Source organism: Trichogramma pretiosum, unplaced genomic scaffold, assembly GCF_000599845.2.
Source record: "Trichogramma pretiosum strain Unisexual culture from Peru unplaced genomic scaffold, Tpre_2.0 scaffold33, whole genome shotgun sequence".
Classification (NCBI taxonomy): domain Eukaryota; kingdom Metazoa; phylum Arthropoda; class Insecta; order Hymenoptera; family Trichogrammatidae; genus Trichogramma; species Trichogramma pretiosum.
The window spans coordinates 1,064,256-1,084,291 of NW_019641610.1; the positions used below are offsets into that span (position 1 = coordinate 1,064,256).

Below are 20,036 nucleotides of genomic sequence, written 5' to 3' on the forward strand. Positions count from 1 at the left end.
GCAGGTTAGCTTCGTCGAAGGCGTTACCGGTATTCAACGGTGATCCTTTTGAATGGAACCGTTTTAAACAAGCATTTAATTGTTTTTCTAAGCTTAATACTTTCTCTGAAGAAGAGACTTTGACGCGCCTTAGAGAATCGTTGCAGGGAGAAGCCGCGAACGCAGTAAAAACACTATTTATAGTTTCGTCCGACGTTAAGGAAATTATGAAAGTACTTGAGTTGCGCTTCGGGGACTCAAAATTATTGATTAATCAATTAATTCAGCAAATTCGAGATTTACCCGATTTAAACGTAGATTTTTCAAAGATTGTCAAGTTCGCAACGGAGCTCAATAATTCTGTGTCTTCCCTCGCAAAGTTGTCCAGTAATGGAAGTTGCTTATATCGCGATGATGTCGTTGAAAACGTGATAGATAAATTTTCGCGATCTATGTACGATAATTTCATTCGTTATTCTGCGCACAAAGCAAAAGTATTCCAGCGTTAGTAAAAATTTCAAAATTTGTATTAAAAGAAGCCGAATTGAATGTCGAGGCTGGAGTGTTAAAACAATCTACCGATAGCAATAGGAAAAGAGTACGTGAAGATGAACAGGTTTTCAACAATCAAATCGTCTAAAACGCTTCGAGACTATGTAAAGAGATGTTTTAAGTGTAAGAAAAGTTGACCATTTTCGAGTGTTTTGCCACATAAAATGTTAAATAACTCGAAAACTATCAACTTTAGAGAAAAATGTCAAGAGGCTTTTTCTCTTTAAAATGATCCAATTAACTTAGAAAATGTATTATCAGGGCAAAAATCATAAATTTTGACCATTTTTTTAAAAAATTGTTGAAACAATTTTGGGCACGTTTTTGGGCCTGGCAACATGCAAATTCGGATTCAGCGGGCAATTTATCACAGGGGTATGTAAAAAACTCGCCTAAAAAATTTTTTTGAGCATTGTGAAACTTGGGCCCGGACTAAGACTGTTTATTACATTGAGTTGTTCGAGTCTATCAAGGATTCATGTTTTTCAGAGTTATATTAGTTCTGTTTACAGTTGGCTTTACAAAAACGTTCAATCAAGAACAAGAATAAGCTCTTGTTCGTACTATCTTAGAAATGGAAACGAAGATGTTTCGACTTAATGGAACTTATGTGAGAAAGTTGGTGTATCAGTTTCTTGAGAAGATTGGAATCCGTCACAGATTTAATAAAAAAAAAAAAGAAATGGCGGGAAAAGATTGGATAAAGAGTTTCTTGAAAAGGCACAACCTATTTCATAGAAAAATAGAGCATACTTCTTCAGCGTGGTTCATAGGAATTTCAAAATCAGCAGTTAAACAAATTTTTACTCTCCTAAAAGGCTTAAAAGAAACGTTCACGCCAAATAGAATTTTTAATGTGGACGAGACTGGCGTCTCAGTGGTTCCAAAATCTTCTTCAAAAGTTATTGCAAAAAGAGGGAGAAAGCAAGTTAGAGAGTTGACGGCACAAGAGAGAGGTGAAAACGTACCACCGTAAAGATTTGTATGCCTCCCTAACTTGTCTTTCCCAGTGGATATATGCAGATAGACATCTTTACTATATGGTTGGAGAAATTTATAGTTCTCTCACGCCACCCCAGAAAATCCTGTTTTGCTGTTATTGGGTGGCCACTCAACTCACATTGAAAATTTTAAAAATTCTTGATTTTTTCATTCTTTTTTGTGTGTTGAAGACACCACACGTGAAGCTAACCCTATTGATTTACGTTTTTTAGTTTTTTCAAAACATAGGAAAAAACGATCCAAGAGGGAATTAGAGGAAGTGATGAAGAAATGGGAGAGAGATAACCGCCGCTATGACTAGACTTCCAGCGATGGTTCCAGTCGATCATCGGAGACTATTCCGAAGAAGAGGAGACGTTCTCGTAGCCGAGACAGATCAGCTTCTTTAGATCGGGATGAAAGCGGTAAGAGGAGTTGAGGGGACATGTTTTACACATGAATATGAAAGCCTGTCTCTCCTTTGCTCGCAGACCTATTCTGTCGAGTATGCTTCACACTATCGAAACAATAGGCGGCACTTTTGCACAATCGTGCATTGTAACAAAATCAGATACTAGGCGCTATCCCAGTTTTCTGATCGCAAGTATTTATTGCGTAATGATGTAGCAATTTTATCGTACGATAATTATAACCTCAAAACGAGTCAAACACATTGTGCGCAGCACAGAGCCTATATGATTTGACGATAATGCAGGATGCATTTATCGCCCGAGCTCGAGTGGGAATATAACCTCGACGGTGTTGAGTCGTAGTACTCAAGTCTGGTGCATCGCTTTACAAGGTATTTGTCTTTTCTATAGAAAAGACATATATGTCCGGAGGAGATCAAGATCATGGTCGAGAGATGCATCTGTATCGTCGACGTCGCCTCCTAAAGAGAAGAGACCGCGCCAGACGTCAAAAAGTCAAGAGCCTATTGAGCCTGAAGACAAGAGCAAGGACAACCAGACGTATGACAACGCTGCTGGCGATCCAACACTGACTCAGCAAGGGCGTAATGACATCACTACTGTTGGGGAAGGATCGGAGAAACCCAAAGGTCCTTCCTCCAATGAAATTAAGTTACCCGAAGAGGTGATTATCCTTGAGAGGGTATTGAATGTCATTGGCTAAAGCTTAAAGGTTGTAGCAGTGACTCCGTCTGCTACAAGGGCTCGCAGCCCTCACATAATACCCTGGCTTGGCGATGTCCCTCTTAGCGCACAAAGAAGACACACGAAGACACCAGCGACTAATAACAACTACAAGGACAACAATAAGCAGACGATACGTCATACTTACCTGCTCACGATCACATGACATCCGACATACGCCAACCACATATACACTTGTTATGACCCAGCCACGAGAACGGAGTCTCGTCGCTTCGTTCCCTACTGGTGTGCGTAGTTGCTTATTCCTTGGGTGGGGTTGCTCCTCGATGAACGCGTAGAAACGCGAAGAAGCTGCTGCGTCTCTCCCCGGTGATGATGTGCCTCCAAAGGTGGAAAATAATGACCTCAATGAGGTGGGCCGACGTTGCCTCAACTCTCGCGAGGAGGGCTTACGTCGGGGGAGGTCACGTTAACGAGTGCAACGGCCTCGTTGCTACTCGTTGTGCAAGTGCTCCGCTCGTTCAAATTGCAAGTCGGAGCTTGCGAGGGACGGTCGGTGACCTGCGAGTCGCGAGACTCCGTGACGCGACTCTTTCCTCTTGACGATCTTGCTCGTTCCGAGAGTCAAATGGACATCCGTCCAAGTTGATACCCGAACACGAGGTTGACTGAAGAGAGGGGAAGAGAGATTATCGGCACTGAACAGTCAGAGTCTCGCCCCGGCATATTCTCCCGTGCGCGATGCAATGGCAATGAGCGACTGTGATAATCTCGTTCGAAAGACTATGCCCTGTAGTTAATTCAGGGACTAAGTCCGCTAGTTAACTCAGAGATTAAGTTCAGTTATCACTCCAGAGATTAAGTTCGATTATCGCTGCTGAGACTAAGTTCAACTTATTACTTTGGTTGGGCAGAGCTTTGGTGGTGCTCGGTTGGTCTTCGAAAAACGAATGCAATGCGGCTCGGATGCTCCTCTCCTTTTATACTCGCGGTCTGGGGCGAAAGGTGGGGGAGAAAGTGAAAGAGAGGAAAAGAAAAGAGAGAGAAAGAAAAGAAAAGAAAGACACGTGCCGCGGCGGCTCTGCTGCTTTGATCTGCGACTTGCCGGTCAGCCGATCTTACGTGCCACGATTGTCGGCCTTATTACCTTGATCTATGACTCGCGGGTCAACCTATCCTTGGCTTTCTTGTCGACACGCGCTACCGTGAATCCGATCGTCGGCCTTGCCGACTTGAGGGCACGTGGTGCGCGAGTTCGATTGTCGGCTTTATTGCCTTGATCTCTGACTCGCGGGTCAGCAGATTTCCGAGAAGCGGGGGCAGGTCGCGGCAGTAGTCCGTTTCGCTGGTCTGAACCTGCATTGTTGTTGTTAGGTGGGCTTTCGTAGATAGGCTTGCTTGCGGTGGCCGTTGCTCCGATCACGCGATACATATAAGTTAGTTGTTGTTTCAAGGAGCTGTGCGTCGCTCAACCTTGTTACCTTCGAGCATTGCGTCGCTCGACGGGAGGACCTTTTGTAGCCTTGAGGGAGCTGTGCATCGCTCAACCTCGCCATTCTCGAGCATTGGTCAGCCTTGAAGCTTGTTCTTACAGTCCTAGCGCGCTGTCTCAAGAACGGAGGAACACACTTTCCGGACGCTCCGGCAGATGGCGCTGCTGCTCAGGGCCGGCTCATTACAGCACCTTCCCCGAGAAAAAGGTGTGATCTAGTGATCGCACTCTTTTCCTTCCTTTTATGTCCCTTCATTTGTTTTTATTATTTTATTATTATTATTTTTTTTTATATTGGGATAGGGGATCAACATTCATACATATGAGTCCTTTTATTCTCTTTTTTATTTTTATTTTTATTGATTTAACAAATTTTGGCGCAAGGGCGTAATACAAAAATAATAACATGTATGGGTTCTTTTCGATGCGCAACGGCGCGATACAAACCAATATATCTCTTTCCATACAATGTGCAACGGCGCGGCGACCAGCGATGGCCAGAATCTATTTTAATTGGTGCCACGACGCGATACGGAAAAAAAATGCAACGGCGTTATGAAAAATAATGTATTATTATTTTTTTTTATGCGCAACGGTGCGGTGATCAGCGAGGTCCAAAATCTATTTTAATTGGTGCCACGACGCCATACAGAAAAAAAGCAAAGGCGTTATGCAGAATAATGTATGTTTCCTTTTTTTTTTTTATGAAACGCGATAGCGCGCTACAAAATAGTATATGTATATTTTCGAACAGAGCGTGACAGCGTAATACCTGCGATTACTCGGAGTTGAACACCATGCCTTCTTCTACGTCGTCCTCGTTGAGAAGGACGACCAGTGTGCAGAGTTCGCATTTTTCCGCTGGTCGTCTGCTGCGCCCAACGGTTCGGTCACAGAAAGGGCAGTTGGTCAAATGGTCGTCCAAGGCCTCCAATAGCCCTACCAGATGGAGGGTGACCTCCTGGGCCCGGTGGCCGCGTGTCGACCGACCGCAGCACGATGACACCCAGCAGTCGTCGTACCGGAAATATCGGACCACGACGTGCTCACACCTTCGCAAGAGCCCTGTGCGCACTGGATGTCCCATGAGGGCCCGCTCGTAGGCGTCTCTACTCTCTTCGGACATGAGGTCGTCGTATGTTCCCGCCGGCTCCTCGCCTTCTTGCGGGGGCAGCGGGAAGGCGCGTAGGAAGTTGACGGACCGGTGATCTTCGGCTTCTTCGACCCATTCTACGTCGTCGCCCGCGTCTTCTTCGCGACCGGCGGCTACTCCTTCCTCTTCGTTGGACTCGGCGACGGCGGCGGCTTCTCCCCATTATAATACAATACACTATACTATTTAATTTAATTATTGATTCCACATTTATTTATACCCCTTTCTTCCTCACAAGGTTGATCGTGCTTTTGCTCCTCCGATGCATGAGACCTTTAAGGATCGTTGGAAGGAAGTCTTACGACTTGGTTTACCCAAGGAGGTCAAGGAAGAGCTAATGATAAAGTACCCAACACCAAAAAATTGCACCTTCCTGGACCCTCCAAAACTTAATAAGGAGATAGATACTGCCTTGATAGAAGCATGCAAAAGCAGGGATGCAAGGATTGCAAGCAAACATGAGAAACTTCAAGTTTGCTTGGGAGGTCTGTAAAAAATCTTGTCGATTGCCTTATCACAAAATCAAAATGAATTCATACCTATCATCGAGGCAGAAAGCGATGTGTCCCGGCTCGTGACGGATGCTATACGAGACGAAACCCTAATTCGGCGAAGTTTGATTTTATCAATCATTAACACCACGGTAAAGGAATCGTTTATTGCTACAGAGCCAGATGATTGGCTATTCGGCAAAGACCTGTCATCAAGCCGAAGGCGGAAGCATCAAGGGGGTACAGTCGGCCAACATTGAAGACGCCCAATCGGAGATACCAGAAGGACAGACCTCACTCTCCCCATCGCAGCGGGGAATTGCTGCACAAGGGAGCAATTGAAGCATGTGATTATGTACAGGATCAATTCTTATCACCATTCTTCGTCATCCCTTAGACAAATGGCTCGTCTAGATTCATTTTGAATCTGAAGGAGTTAAACAGCTATTCGAGTGCGCAGCACTTTAAAATGGAAAATCACAAGACGGTCATCCTTCTTTTAGAAAGAGACGATTGGATGACGAAGATCGATCTACAAGACGCGTACTATATTGTGCCTATACATCACAAGGATAGGAAATATTTGCGCTTCAAATATAAAGATCAATTATATCAATTTACGTGTCTCGTGTTTGGTTTAAGGATAGCCCCGTTTATATTCACCAAGTTATTAAAAGCAGTTTTAAATATTTTAAGACAGTCAGGATGTACGTCGGTAATTTATTTTGACGATATTTTGCTCATGGTAATTCGATGGTAGAGTGTCAGAGCAACTTTAAATTTTGTAAAGATTTATTGGAATATTTGGGCTTTCTTATCAATAGCGATAAAAGTCTCTCGTCTCCCTGCCAGAAGTGCGATGGATTGTGCTGAGGTGTCTGGGAGCGGTATTGCTTCTGGCCAGCGCGTGTATCTATCGATGATGGTAAGGCAATTTTGACAACCCAGTGACAGCGGCATCTTGATGAGGTCGAGATGTATGTGCTCGAACCGACTGTCGGGCGTGTTGAAATTGACGAGCTCGAAGCGATTGTGGCGGTGCACTTTGCTGAGCTGACATGGCATGCACTGTTTCGCCCAACGTCCGACGTCCTTCCGCAGAGATGGCCAGAAATAACTCAGCTCGATTCGCTTCGCTGTGGCTTGGCCGCTCGGATGCGAGAGCCTGTGAACCGAGTCGAAAATGGCACGCCGGAGGACGACGGGGATGTACGGTCTCAAAACAGCGTCACGCTCCACGACGATCAGCTCATTGTCGTCCAAGGTGATCCTATGGGTCTTGACCTTCTTGTTGTTTCGGACGTGAGGGAGCTGTGGATCGTTCCTTTGCTCCTCGCTGAGCTCTCTCGTCGTGACAACCGTTGGCATGGATATGCTGTCAACGCGAGACAACGCGTCCGCCACTGCGTTGTCCTCGCCGGGAGTATGCTGGATAGTAGTGTCGAATTGTGCGATAAAATCGAGTTGTCTTGCCTGACGAGGTGAGTGTTTGTCCGTTCGCTGCTCAAGTGCGTAAGACAACGGTTTGTGATCGGTGAGGATGCGAAAAGTCCGACCTTCGAGTATGCGTTGAAAGTGCTTTATCGAAGCGTGAATGGCCAAAAGTTCGCGGTCGTACGTAGAGTACCGCTGCTCTGTTGGAGAGAGCTTCCTTGAAAAAAATCCAAGCGGCACCCAAGCTCCGTTCCCGCGTTGCTGGTTTAGCGCGGCCCCAATGGCAGTGTCTGAAGAGTCGGTGTAAAGAGCTAGCGGCTGCAACGGCGACAAGGACGATGAGCGTACTGCCTCGGTCATCGCCTTCTTGATGCCCTCGAAAGCGGCTTCGGCCTCTGGTGTCCAAGCGAGCTTTTCTTTTTTCTTGACGAGGCCTCTGAGCAATTCGGTGAGCGGTGCCATAAGCGCGGCTACGCCTGAATTGCAGCGCCTATAAAAATTCGTCATGCCCAAGAAACGGTGTAGCTGCGTTGAGTCGACCGGACGTAGAAAATCGACGATGGCCTTGTCTTGGACTCCGGGGGCCTGAAACCTGACGACGACACGTGATACCCCGAGAAGATGACCTCCTCTTGGCCAAGCTGGCACTTGGTCCAATTGATGTGAAGTTTCGCGTTACACACTACCGTGAAAAGCTGACGCAAGTGTTGCGCGTGCTCGTCGTGTCCTGTTGACAATACCAGTATTAGGGTGTCCCTTATTTCCAAACTTCTTTAAACCCCGCTCCCAACCCTCAGATGAACTTGTTTTACCAAAAAACTGAAAAAACCATCGTTAGATTTCCGAAAAACAACTTTTAAGGCTTCCCAAAATAATAAAAACGACTTTTTCTTAAAATAATTGATATAAATATAATGGCAAAAGTACGGAAACCATTAGAAGTATCGCTAAGTAGGCTTGAAAAAAAGTTCAAAAATCCCTTACCCAATGTATTTTTTGACGAGGAATCCAATGGTGACCTTGAATTTGACCTTGAACATAACCTCGGAGCTACAGTGATCAAAAAATCGATTTTTTAAAAGAGAACCCGCATTTTTTATTGCAGATTTGAAAAGAGTGGATAATTTCACGTAAGAACACTTTAATGTACTCTTTAATTTTTTTTCAAGGTCATTTTCAGAGGCACAGCACTCAAAATAAAAGAAAAAGCATAAAAATTAAGCATAAGATTTAAGCTGAAATCGAGGTTTTTTTTATTTTGAGTGCTGTACCTCAAAAAATGACCTTGAAAAAATATGAAAGAGTACATGTTCTAACGTAAAATTTTCCGCTCTTTTTAGATCTGCAATAAAAAATGAGGGTTCTCATTTCAAAAATCGATTTTTCGGTTTTTCTAATGAAAAGAAAAAAGTCCAGTTAAATGAGGTGTTTTCATCGAGAAACCTAAAAAATTACATCATGGGACATGAAATCGTATCGAATTTAACTGTATTATGTATTTAAATTGATTTTTTGGATGAAATTATTATCCAGGTTGTTGTTGTCAATTGTATTGGCAATTATGATGCAGATGAAGTCAGACGAATTGATTTTATGACTTATAAAAAAAAAGCATATTTACTCACAATTTTTACAATATTTATAATTTTTATCATACAAATCAGAATAATATATTGTTCTATTTAGGCTTATAAATCATTTAAGATCTTTGCTTACTTTCTACTTGCATCATGCATTACATGATACATTTCTTATTTATTAAAAATTAGAAAAGGATCTTGCTCAAAAATTAAGATAAAGTCTCACTATATGTTCATGCGAGCTTGCATATTTTCAATATATGCACTGTAGTGAAATATTCTTATCTAATCGACACATGCATGCTAACGATTCATAAGTGCATTCGCCTGATCGCATATATATAAAAGTTCCATTAAAAGGGGGAGGCAGTGGATCTAATTATCGGCATCACTGTAAATACGCAATCGTAATTTTTAATTGAATTACGGATCGATTTTGCGAATCGCTTTCCGCCACATCAGCGTGCGGGCTTGTGCGCAGCGTACATATTTGATTTATTGGGCGCCTGAAAAAGTGGGCCGAACCATTCCGGTAAATGCGTGTCTATAGAGATGGTATGACTGTACATCCATGGACGCAAGTACAAAGAGAATCGACCGGCTGACGTATTATAACAGAAAGAGATGCACTCCGAACGTAGACTGCAAAGTGCCGGAAGTCTATTGGCTCATAAATATCATATAAATTACTCATACACATATATACACGCAGTTATGCACGTGTTTGTAGTACATGCATTGTGGATCCTCGCCAAGCACATGGGAGATAAATCGTTTCTGGGGACTTAATGAAATATCGCAATCAATTAAAAATATTACTACATTATCGGTACCCATAGTTACGACTTTTAAAAATGAAACAAGTATACTTATTACTTCATTAAGATTATTTTTCGGTAGTGGACGCTATACCCTTTAAATTGATACCTACGTAGGCCAGGCCTGAATGTAGGAACAATTTTTTATTTACCGCGATTGTAAGACACATCTACGTGTTCTCTTTGGAAAGACTTGCGAAAAAACGCTACTAAGAGACGTTGTATTAACTGATTGAGTTGGAGCATCTAACCGATGATTTTCCATATTCAATCGTAATATTTATTAGTTTTTAAATATTGTACACCTCAGATTCAGGCCTGGCCTACGTAGGTATAAATTTAAAGGGTATAGCGTCCACTACCGAAAAATAATCTTAATGAATTGATATTTCGGGGCGCGTAAAAAATAAAAAACCGCTGCCAATATATTGGCAAGTAGCTTCCTCATACTTTTTTTTAACTTAAAAATAATTTGAAAATATTAATTTAATCATTTCTAATTTGTTCACAAAACAATTTCAATCATAAATTATTTCTGTTGTGTAATCAATTGCCAATGTTCTTCTATTCTTTGATATATAATTTTTATCGAATTATTTTCACGATGACGTAACAATTAAAGTAGTTCCCCAAAAAAAAAAAAATAATTTTCATACCAGCGGCCCGAAAGTGACTACTTCCCTGCCGCTGCTCAAAGCGGAAAGAGCGATTTTCGAGCCACTGTGTATGAATAATAGTATAAGGCCGATGTCGCGAAAAAAGAAAGCCCCAGAGCACGTGTTTATCGGCCTCGGCTTCGCCTCGGACACTAATTACACGTACTCTGGGACTTGTTTGTTTTTCGCGGGCTATTGGAAATATTAATATCACCTTTTCTAATTTGTTCACAAAACAGTTTCAATCATAAATTATTTCTCAACCAAACGATACGAAAAAGAAAGAAAAAATAAATTTTCCCCAGAAAAAAAAATTTTTTTTTTCGTTTATCACTAAGTCAAACTTTCTGGCTTCCGCCTTAATCCATCCATAAACAATGTTTTGACACATCATAAATTTTGAATACGAAACAACACAAACCGAGAGAAAAAATCATAAAAACCAAATTTCATTTTAAAAACGTAACTTTTTAAACTTACGGTGAATTTTTACACTTTTTATCTTAAATCAAATGTTAAAAGCTCTTCCTTAAATAAAGTATTACTTTTATTAAAAAAAAAACCAGTTTGTTTTAGAACAAATATGACAAAACTAAAAAAATATGAAAAAAAAATTTTTTTTTCTCGAAAATCCCTCATAACTTTTTAAATACTTAACGCAGAACTAAAAATGATGTTTTGGCTTCTTCCTTACATCAAAACAAATAAAATAAGACATCTACAATAAGGATACGAACTACGGTCATCGAGATATCACTGCACACATCCCAACACACGCACACATACAGACATGTGTCAGCAATTCGATCTAGTTTAAGAATATATATGTAAAAGTACTCTACGATTATTAGTTATGAAAGACGAAAATCGGTCCGTCACAAATCTTCCTCTATGAGAAAGCAATTATATGAGCAATTCCGGAATTTAGTTTCGAATTTTCTGATTAAAACCGGAACAATTTTTTTTCGTTGGATGCTTACTATGAACATTGGGTATTGTTTTTGAAGGTCCTAGGAAGCTAAAAAAATGCGTGAACATGAGATTTAAAGATAGGTAATTTTTTTCTGGCTACTTTTGTGTTTTAGGGCCCGAAAAGTCATGTTTTCGCGTAAATACGACAATTCACTCAATTTCTAAGTGGCTGAAAAAGTATCAAAACTCATTTAAAAAAAGTGACTGACTACTCCATTCGATAGAAAATTTTCTCGGCTTTCCGATGGTGATATCAGATTTTTTGATACATTGCATATTCTCCGAGAAAATCATCACCAAACATGCCGAGCTAAATATCTTGAAAAAATCAGTACAGAAAAATAGCTTTTTATGGTTTCTTTTTTATTTTTTCTTATGAAATTGAAATATTTTCGAAAATCTGATACTACCATCGGAAAGCTGAGGGAGTTTCCTATCGAAAGTATATCTTCATTTATTTTTTCCGTCGGAATACAATGATATACAAGCGAATTTCTTATACTGTGTTCGCTGTTTTCTGTTCTCGAGCTGATTTAATCACGGTCGCGAAGTTTTCAGTGTTTAGCGGCTCGCTACAATCAAAACTCGCTCATAATTCGACGGAAAAAATAAATGAAGATATGCTTTCGTTAGGAAACTTCCTTATCTTTCCGATGGTATTATCAGATTTTCGAAAATATTTCAATTTCATAAGAAAAAAATTAAAAAAGAAACCATAAAAAGCTATTTTTCCGTACGATTTTTTCAAGATATTTAGCTCGGCATGTTTGGTGATTATTTTCTCGGAGAATATGCTATGTATCGAAAAATCTGATATCACCATCGGAAAGCTGAGAAAATTTCCTATCGAATGGAGTATAGTCAGTCACTTTTTTTAAATGAGTTTTGATACTTTTTCAGTCACTTAGAAATTGAGTGAATTGTCGTATTTACGCGAAAACATGACTTTTCGGGCCCTAAAACACAAAAGTAGCCAGAAAAAAATTACCTGTCTTTAAATCTCATGTTCACGCATTTTTTTAGCTTCCTAGGACCTGCAAGAACAATACCCAATGTTCGTAGTATGCGTCCAACGAAAAAAAATCGTTCCGTTTTTAATCAGAAAATTCGAAACTAAATTCCGGAATTGCTCATATACTTATTACTTTATGATTTTTGTAGAAAATCTTCAAAATCTGTGTTTTTTTGGGAATTTATTTGCATTTTGAGCATTATTTTTTCATTTTTGATACGCAGCACGTACTCAAAAATTTTGAGCATTATGATTCTCGTACATTATGCTGCTTAATTGACACGCTCTCAACTAGTACATAATAATATAATCGATGCTGTACAAGCACGGGCTGCTTCGCATTGTAAAAGTGTCCTCTGTTTTCCAAAGCACCAAATACTGCCTCGTGCGGTCATTCGAGAAAGAAAGGCAATAAAAATTAAATGCCAGTGGTATAATTAATCGACGAAGCGAAATTATTTAATAGCTAGCGATGTTTTTAATTAGTCTTTGCTTATCAAGTGTTACGAGAGTACACGATTATTATAATAGCAGTACATGGCATGTAAATAATTATAATGTAAAAATTTACCTTAAAATATTTAATGTGATTAAATTAATAAACCTGTGTAATATTATCCCAAAAGTTATTCATACATCTATGATACTGCGAAGGTCAAGTCTCAATGAGACTGTAAACATAATTACTTACGATTTTTTCAACGAAATTCAATTAAGGTATAGCTAAATTGCATCTTCGCTTCAATGTTTTATTGATAATTCAAGCTCTATCATATTGACGACAAAATAAAGATTTCTTAATCCTTGCACATGTCTCACTAATGAACAGATTATCATTGCAGAATAGTATCAATTAGAAGAGTAATGCCTCGATAAATATTCATGAATCTATCGAATTGCGCGCAACGCGAGGACAAAAAATTGAAAAATAATAATAAGTAAAACGAGGCACGCTCGCTCGCGCCAATCGAACTTTCTCCAATTGAGTTTTAACAATTGATTTTGTAGTATGAACGCGTCGTCGAGCGCAAGCGAGGACAGCCTTTCGATAATTGGCAGTAGATAAGTTATTATGAGTTCGGCGATAATGTGTGTCTGTATGCAATGGATTATCTACACCAATGTTTCGCAAGTTCCAATAAATCCATTTACGTACGTATATTTGCATACATATTGATATGAAGTACGTATAGACCAAAAATATTTTTAAAAACTTATTGACTTTTCGGTAGAATTTATAGTTCGCAATGACGGAAAAATTTGGCTAACAAGGAGATCACTTCAGTTCTTGGTGACGTAGTAAGATCTCCAGGTACATAATAATGAAGCTTCCTATACTTACAAGGAGACCACGTAGGATGCAGATCACCAATATCCTGAAATTTTTTTTTAGTCTATTGTCACATAATAATGAAGTTTTTTATGGTTAATTAAATCCAATAAGCACTGGAATTCCTTTTTAAGAATTATATTAATTTTAATTAAAGTTCAATTGGAAAAACATGATTTTCCCTACCCTTTTACCACCCTTTTTAAAAAATCCTGAAAAAAGATTAAAATTAGCGTCAGCGTGGTAATATTTTAGGACATGGTGCTGAAAGAAAAATCCTCTCGTACAGTCCAAGTGACATCTAGTTTCGATTGGTGTTTTTCACATAGAATATTATTTTATCCATCAATATATTACAATTCAAACGAATTAACAAATTTTGAAAGAGGCGAAAAAAATTTACTTTTATGAGTCCTCAATAAATAATCCAGAAATTTCTGAAAACTTTTCGAGTAATACTGGTAGATAAGTATAAAATACCAGACCAAATTTAGTTGTTGGCAAAGGAATTACTATGGAGATCAAATCGACTCAATATGTTTAAATATTTGTGTTATATAGCCTAGGATATCTTAGTCGCTATTTTTTTCATTTGTCACAGAGCTGCAACTCTTACCACGTTCATCTTGGGATATATAGAAAGTTTGATTGGACATTTAGTCGCGTTCATAATGCCCTTTACAAAGCTTAACCAAGTGGACGCAAACGTTGTATATAGAAAATGAGGGACGAACTCGAATGCGCGCGTGTGAGAGAGAGAGAGAGAGAGAGAGAGAGAGATGGAGAGGGTGAGGGAGAGCAAGTTGAGCAAACTCTTTGGTGGTGCTGTTACTGCTACGAGGAGAAACTTACTCATTAATGGATTGGAAGTTAGATGTGTTTCGCCTTGGCGATATAATCTACATCAGTTCTGGTTGTGCGGACGAAGACGAACGAGAAGCCTGCGCGCGAGTTAACGTGTGTGCATGTGCGCGGGCGAGGGTAAACTGCCAGCAACAGCTATTCGACGAGAAGCCCGCCACGCGTGTATAGTTACAATTTACACGCACGTGTGCATGTCTCATGTGTGTATATAGGCAGAAATAGCAGAAGCAGCGATCGGCGAGGGTCCATCAAGACAGCGCGCGAGACGCATATTTGAAATTTGCATGCAAATGAGCTTCATAGATTATTTCTATACGTATATAGTTACGACACTTGCGAGCTGTACTTGACGCGTTGGATGCAAATTTGCACGGGGTTCGAGCTGCCTCTGCATTTGCTGCTGCTGCTGCTGCCGATGACGATCTCGTGGAGAAGATGTGTTTATAGCGCTTGATCGCTCCCAACGATGCGTCGATCGAATACCAAACGAGGGAGGGATTCAGCTTTACATTTGACGACATCGCCAAGAGGGATTATCATCATTTAAAGGGATGGACGTTTTCAAAATTACTTTAACTAATTTATATTCTGTAAAAGTTTCATTTATGAGGTCTTTGCTGGAGCATTCTTTTTACATTGATTAAATTCATTAAACAGCGGTATAGAAAATCTTAACGTTAGAAATATTCTATTGAGGAATGAACAGAAAAATAAGATAGTGTACAGTTAATATCATTAAAATTGCAATTGTCATACAGTTTCAACGCCGTTAATGATTCAATCTCGGTGACGTTTGCGGCGACCAGTTTAGTTCGGTGTCGCTCTGGCCTCATGAACGTTTTACAGCGCTAACAGCTATAGTAAAATAGCTGAACAAAAGAGCCAAGCCTCAGGATATATTTTGAAAATAAAACGTCCGTCAGGTCTGAGCTACCGTGCACACCTCAAGACAGTCGGTTTCTAATTGCTCTCACGAGCTTGAACTTATCCCGCTGCAAGGCAGTTTTATCGTCTGAAGCGATCGAAACTTTATCCCTCGAATGATCTGGACGCGTGTCACTGTCTCTGCGCTTACGCGTCTTTTCTTAGGATATGCATGCACACATAACGAACGGGGCTTTCTCCTTATACCCTCGTATCTCCCCTAGGTGTATCTCTTGGCTCCGCGTGCTGCACTCGGATACAAGCAAATGAATAATAAAATTTCGTTGAATAAATTAAGAAGTCAATTTGCAGTTGATCATACATGTCAGCTAGATTTTATAGATCACTTTTACGCGGTGTATACCTAAGATATTACGCAACGCGTCACGTACACATGTGCGCGTATGTTCATAATATTGCCGGAGCCTACAATAGTTGTGGTAGCAGCAGCAAGCGTGCGCGTAATGCTAATTTCTCTTTGAGTTTGGTTACGTTTTAAAAACATTAATTGCGCGCCGCGCAGCTACATGCGTGCGCGTATGTACGTGGAATAGCAAGTGTACCCATGCACATACGTGCGTCACATAGGAGTTCAAGCCGCACGTAAAAATTGCATACGTACGCCATCCTTATATTCATTGCCAGAGCGAGCCCAACGATAGAAAGGGTTTTGCGTGAAGCCTGCGGCTTTATCGCTCCGTAAGAGCTGATCGGAACACGAGCGCTTTTGCGCTGCGTCGACTTTGTATGTATGAAATATGAACTATTCATAAATCCGGCAACTTTTCAAAGCATTGAAACTATTTGGTTTTGTAAAAAGGTTTTTCCACTGGACAGTATTCATAGCTGTAAATAGTAAGTAATCCCTGAAATACTCACTTGATTTAGAGGATTCTTGATTTCTGAGGGAAGTCTTGAAACGTGTAGCATTCGCCGTGAAACTTGGAAATATTTATAAGTTTTCAAATGTGTTCAAAAAGTAGTTCAAATGTATTTCATGTTACTTTTGTTTTAAGGCTGCAACTTTTCAATTCGCGATTATGGCCATAAAATAACGTAAAAATTAATGGAATGTAAGGATGTAAGGTTGAGAGGTATTTTAAATGAGTGCTCTGTTTCAATTATAGAAAAACATTTACATATTTATATTTATATATAAAATATAATACAATTTATTACAGTTTAGATGATAGTATAGCATTTATCGAGTACACTTATCATCTTCATTAATTTCATTAACGCTTAACAATGCACAACGTTAATTTTCATTTGTTCGACTCCTTTTACTCCGTTTACATAGGTTTTTATTTTTGCTATTTAGGTCAGTACAAATCTAGGATCTGTTTCCGTGGAAGGACAGAATGGGCCGGTACATATATATTTTTTTATATAACATACACACGTAATATATTTTCTAAGTCTGTTGGTTTTATATAGTTAAAACGAAGTTTCACCTAATTTTATCGAGACAATCGTGCTCGTTTACTTAGTTGAATGAAAAAAGAAGATTGGCAAAAATATACATCGATGAAACGTGTATGTTATTGTGATGTATTAAAGTACTTACAACAAGAAGGTAAAAGAAATAGAACAGTTGAAAAAATGTGTGGACTTTACCTACGATTTACTATCACGAATCGCATGTTATCTATATAATACGACTATATATACAGAGTATTTATTTTCTCTCGTTAATTTTCGTTATTTACACTCATTCATACGCATTTTAGTCTCATTCTTGCAATTTAATACTCACATTCATGCTTAACGTTTGTTTCACTTTGAATATTCGCTTCGCGCTAGTTATAAATAAGCGTTTTTTGAGCTCCCATGTCGATGAAATCGACTCTGTTATTTTTCACGAGGCTATGTTTCACAAAATAATTACCAACAATAATTTATCTATCCTCAAAAAAGTCATTCCTCAATTCGGAATATCCATTCTACTCTACAAGTATACATAATATTACATCACTTGAAATGATCTCTTTTCACGATCGTTTTCTTGCACAGCGTCTTTTGTACAAAGAAAAGACAATATTTACTTCAATGGTGGTCGAGGGAAGAAAAGCTCCAATTGGAACGCTGGATTCTTTCACTCTTATAATCGATTAATTGTCCTACGTGCCAATAGTACATACGTGTAACTCGGGCCGCGTTCACATTACCTCGGATCTTTATATACGCTCGTTTCCAAACAACGCTAGTGCGCGACATACAATTCTTTCTTTTCATTCTTCTTCATTTTCTTCTTTGACTTTTCACGGACTGATATGTGTGTTACGAGTTCCAAAAAGCGCCAAGTGTGCGAGGAAATGAAAAAAGAGTGATTCGTGGCGGCGAATCAAGCCAGTCGTACAAGTCGAAAATTGGATATCTTTCATGATCGGCACGCTGCAAAAGAGAATGACTATCTTTCTTACTCTTTTGAATTCCTTCGAGAAAGAGAGGGAGAGAGATCGAAAAAGTTGCAAAGAAGATGGGATGAATTTCGGGGAATTTATGAAGCTGACTTTTGAACTTTTTTATGAGAAAGTTTCGAAGTGTAATTGAAAATTTGATGGAAATATCGTCGGCAGTAAGTTAGATGATAAGAGCTTTTACAAGCTAGAGAGATTCATATTTGAAACAAAACTAATTAACCTCTTGACTCTTTGAACTATTTAAGTACATCAGCACCATTGGTGCATTGTAATGAAGGATGTCTGCTCTCGGATGTCCCATCCCCACAGGTCATTTTATGTAATTTTCTAGTTCTTATTATTTCATAAAAAATAACAATATTGATATTTTTAAGCTTTGGAAGCATTAGTTCGTAATTTTCAAGTTGGAACCAATGGAATCTTAAATGTAACGTACAGTATTGGAACCTACTGTTACGGATATTTTTCGAATTACTGATCATCACGACTTGCGCGTGGTTCTTGTCCAGTGAAAATCCATCCCTCAACTACATCTATACAATGACTTTTCTTGTAAATGTAAATTTTACGCTTTTCCTTGCTACACAGTTTGCATGCTTTCTTTAACTTAGTAAGTGTTACTAGTGCGCGACACTTTCATGATTGTTCTATTCATATCACCGTCATTTTTTTATATATAAATCGCTCACTACGCGAGTAAAATACATAGTTTATCAACAACGTTAAGTCTAAATCATTTATCTTACTCAAGTTTGAAGTAGCCGTCAGCTTTCTAATGCGTTGCTTCTTATCTCCTTTCTTGCATATTACCACAAACAATTGGTATTTTTAGTTGTTTTTAGTTTAAGCAAAATTTGAATTATAATTCACACGTGTGCATAAGTTTTTTTAGATAAGAAGTTACAATACGATAAACGCATTAAGTATCTGAGCTCTTATTTATGTTGCCAAGCAATTATCAAACTTGAGTAAAAGCAAATGATGAAACGACTGATTTTACATCGCCTTCAAATAATAATTACAGGTGACTTTTTCTCTTTTACAAAAGAGAAATATAATTAAAAAATAATAATAATAAATATATAAACATAATTCATAATTTGTTTCGCGAATCGATTTGAATTAATAATAATATGTTAATAAAATCATTAATAATATTAACCGCATTTATTTTTAATCTTGATATTATTTATATATTTGCATTAATTTTTGTTTATTAATTTGATTGTAAAATTGGAACAACTATACAGAACGACGTAGGAATTACATCATACGCACGTTATCATCCAAGTAAAAGTTCTGCTCGATGTTTATACCGCTTCGATCGATCAATTCTTTTACTAGTTGGAGCGAACGAGAGAACCGCATATGTCTGTATGTAAAAAGAACGTTTGGAAAAATATGTTTCACATTTCTGGCAGTTGGTCATTAGAGCGCTTTGTATATGGTGTATACAATATAGCATGGCGAATCAGCGGTGCTAGGGCAGTTCTCAAGTCTCGATAGTCTCATTCGATAATTCTCGCGCTTCAAGAAGGTATTCACGAACGTTTCTAAATAGTTTTGTTCTCTTTCAACGAATATTTATAAAATACAAGCGCACGCACTTTTTTGTGCATACTGCGTTTTTATATTACTAGCCAGTAGTCAACAAAATGTACAACTCAATAATCGATTTATCGACATCGCAATGAATTAATCAAAGGAAAGCTCAATAATCGACAAAGTAATGAACAACGAGCGGCGATCCGTTTATATCGGGTAAAACGTCTCTTAATACTGGAGACGATGATTTCACCTGAGCGCGGCGACGATCGTCGTAAGCAGCAGCAACGCCAGAGACAAGCTCGACATCGACGAGTGCGTCCGGCTCGCCGCCGAAGAGAAGCTGCTCCGCGACACTTTGTTCCTCACCAACTGTCCTCGTTCTACGGCGTTCGACTCCTCGCTGCCGCCTATCTCGCCGTCCTCCGACAGCAGCATCGACAGCTTGTTGCGCTGAGGTTTCCTGGTGCACGGCACCTTCGGGTCCTCGTACGGCCGCAATATCCTCGGGTAACTCGACTCCTTCGACGGTTCCGGCAGTATCGCTCCCTTCGTGCTCAGACAGAGGGGCTTGAATGTGCCGGTGCGCATCGCTTCGGCGAACGTCGCGAAGTTGCGCTCCCAGTCGTAGGTGACCAGGCGCTCTTCCAGCGTCATACCTTTCAGCTCTGGGGGCGAGATGATCTTCAATGGGCTTGGACCTCTGCAATTACAA

At 39.5% G+C, this 20,036-nt stretch overlaps 1 protein-coding gene across 2 annotated transcripts in view; it reads right to left on the reverse strand.

Moving 5' to 3' along the window:
• Nucleotides 1-18,938: 18,938 nt before the first annotated feature.
• LOC106648844 (MOXD1 homolog 2) overlaps nt 18,939-20,036 on the reverse strand; it is a 135,095-nt gene continuing 133,997 nt past the window's right edge. For both annotated transcript variants that reach the window (XM_014365969.1, XM_014365967.2), the window contains exon 9: nt 18,939-20,024. In XM_014365969.1, the coding sequence (XP_014221455.1) occupies nt 19,571-20,024 (454 nt within the window). In that variant the 3' untranslated portion in view covers nt 18,939-19,570. The remainder of the gene's footprint in view (nt 20,025-20,036) is intronic.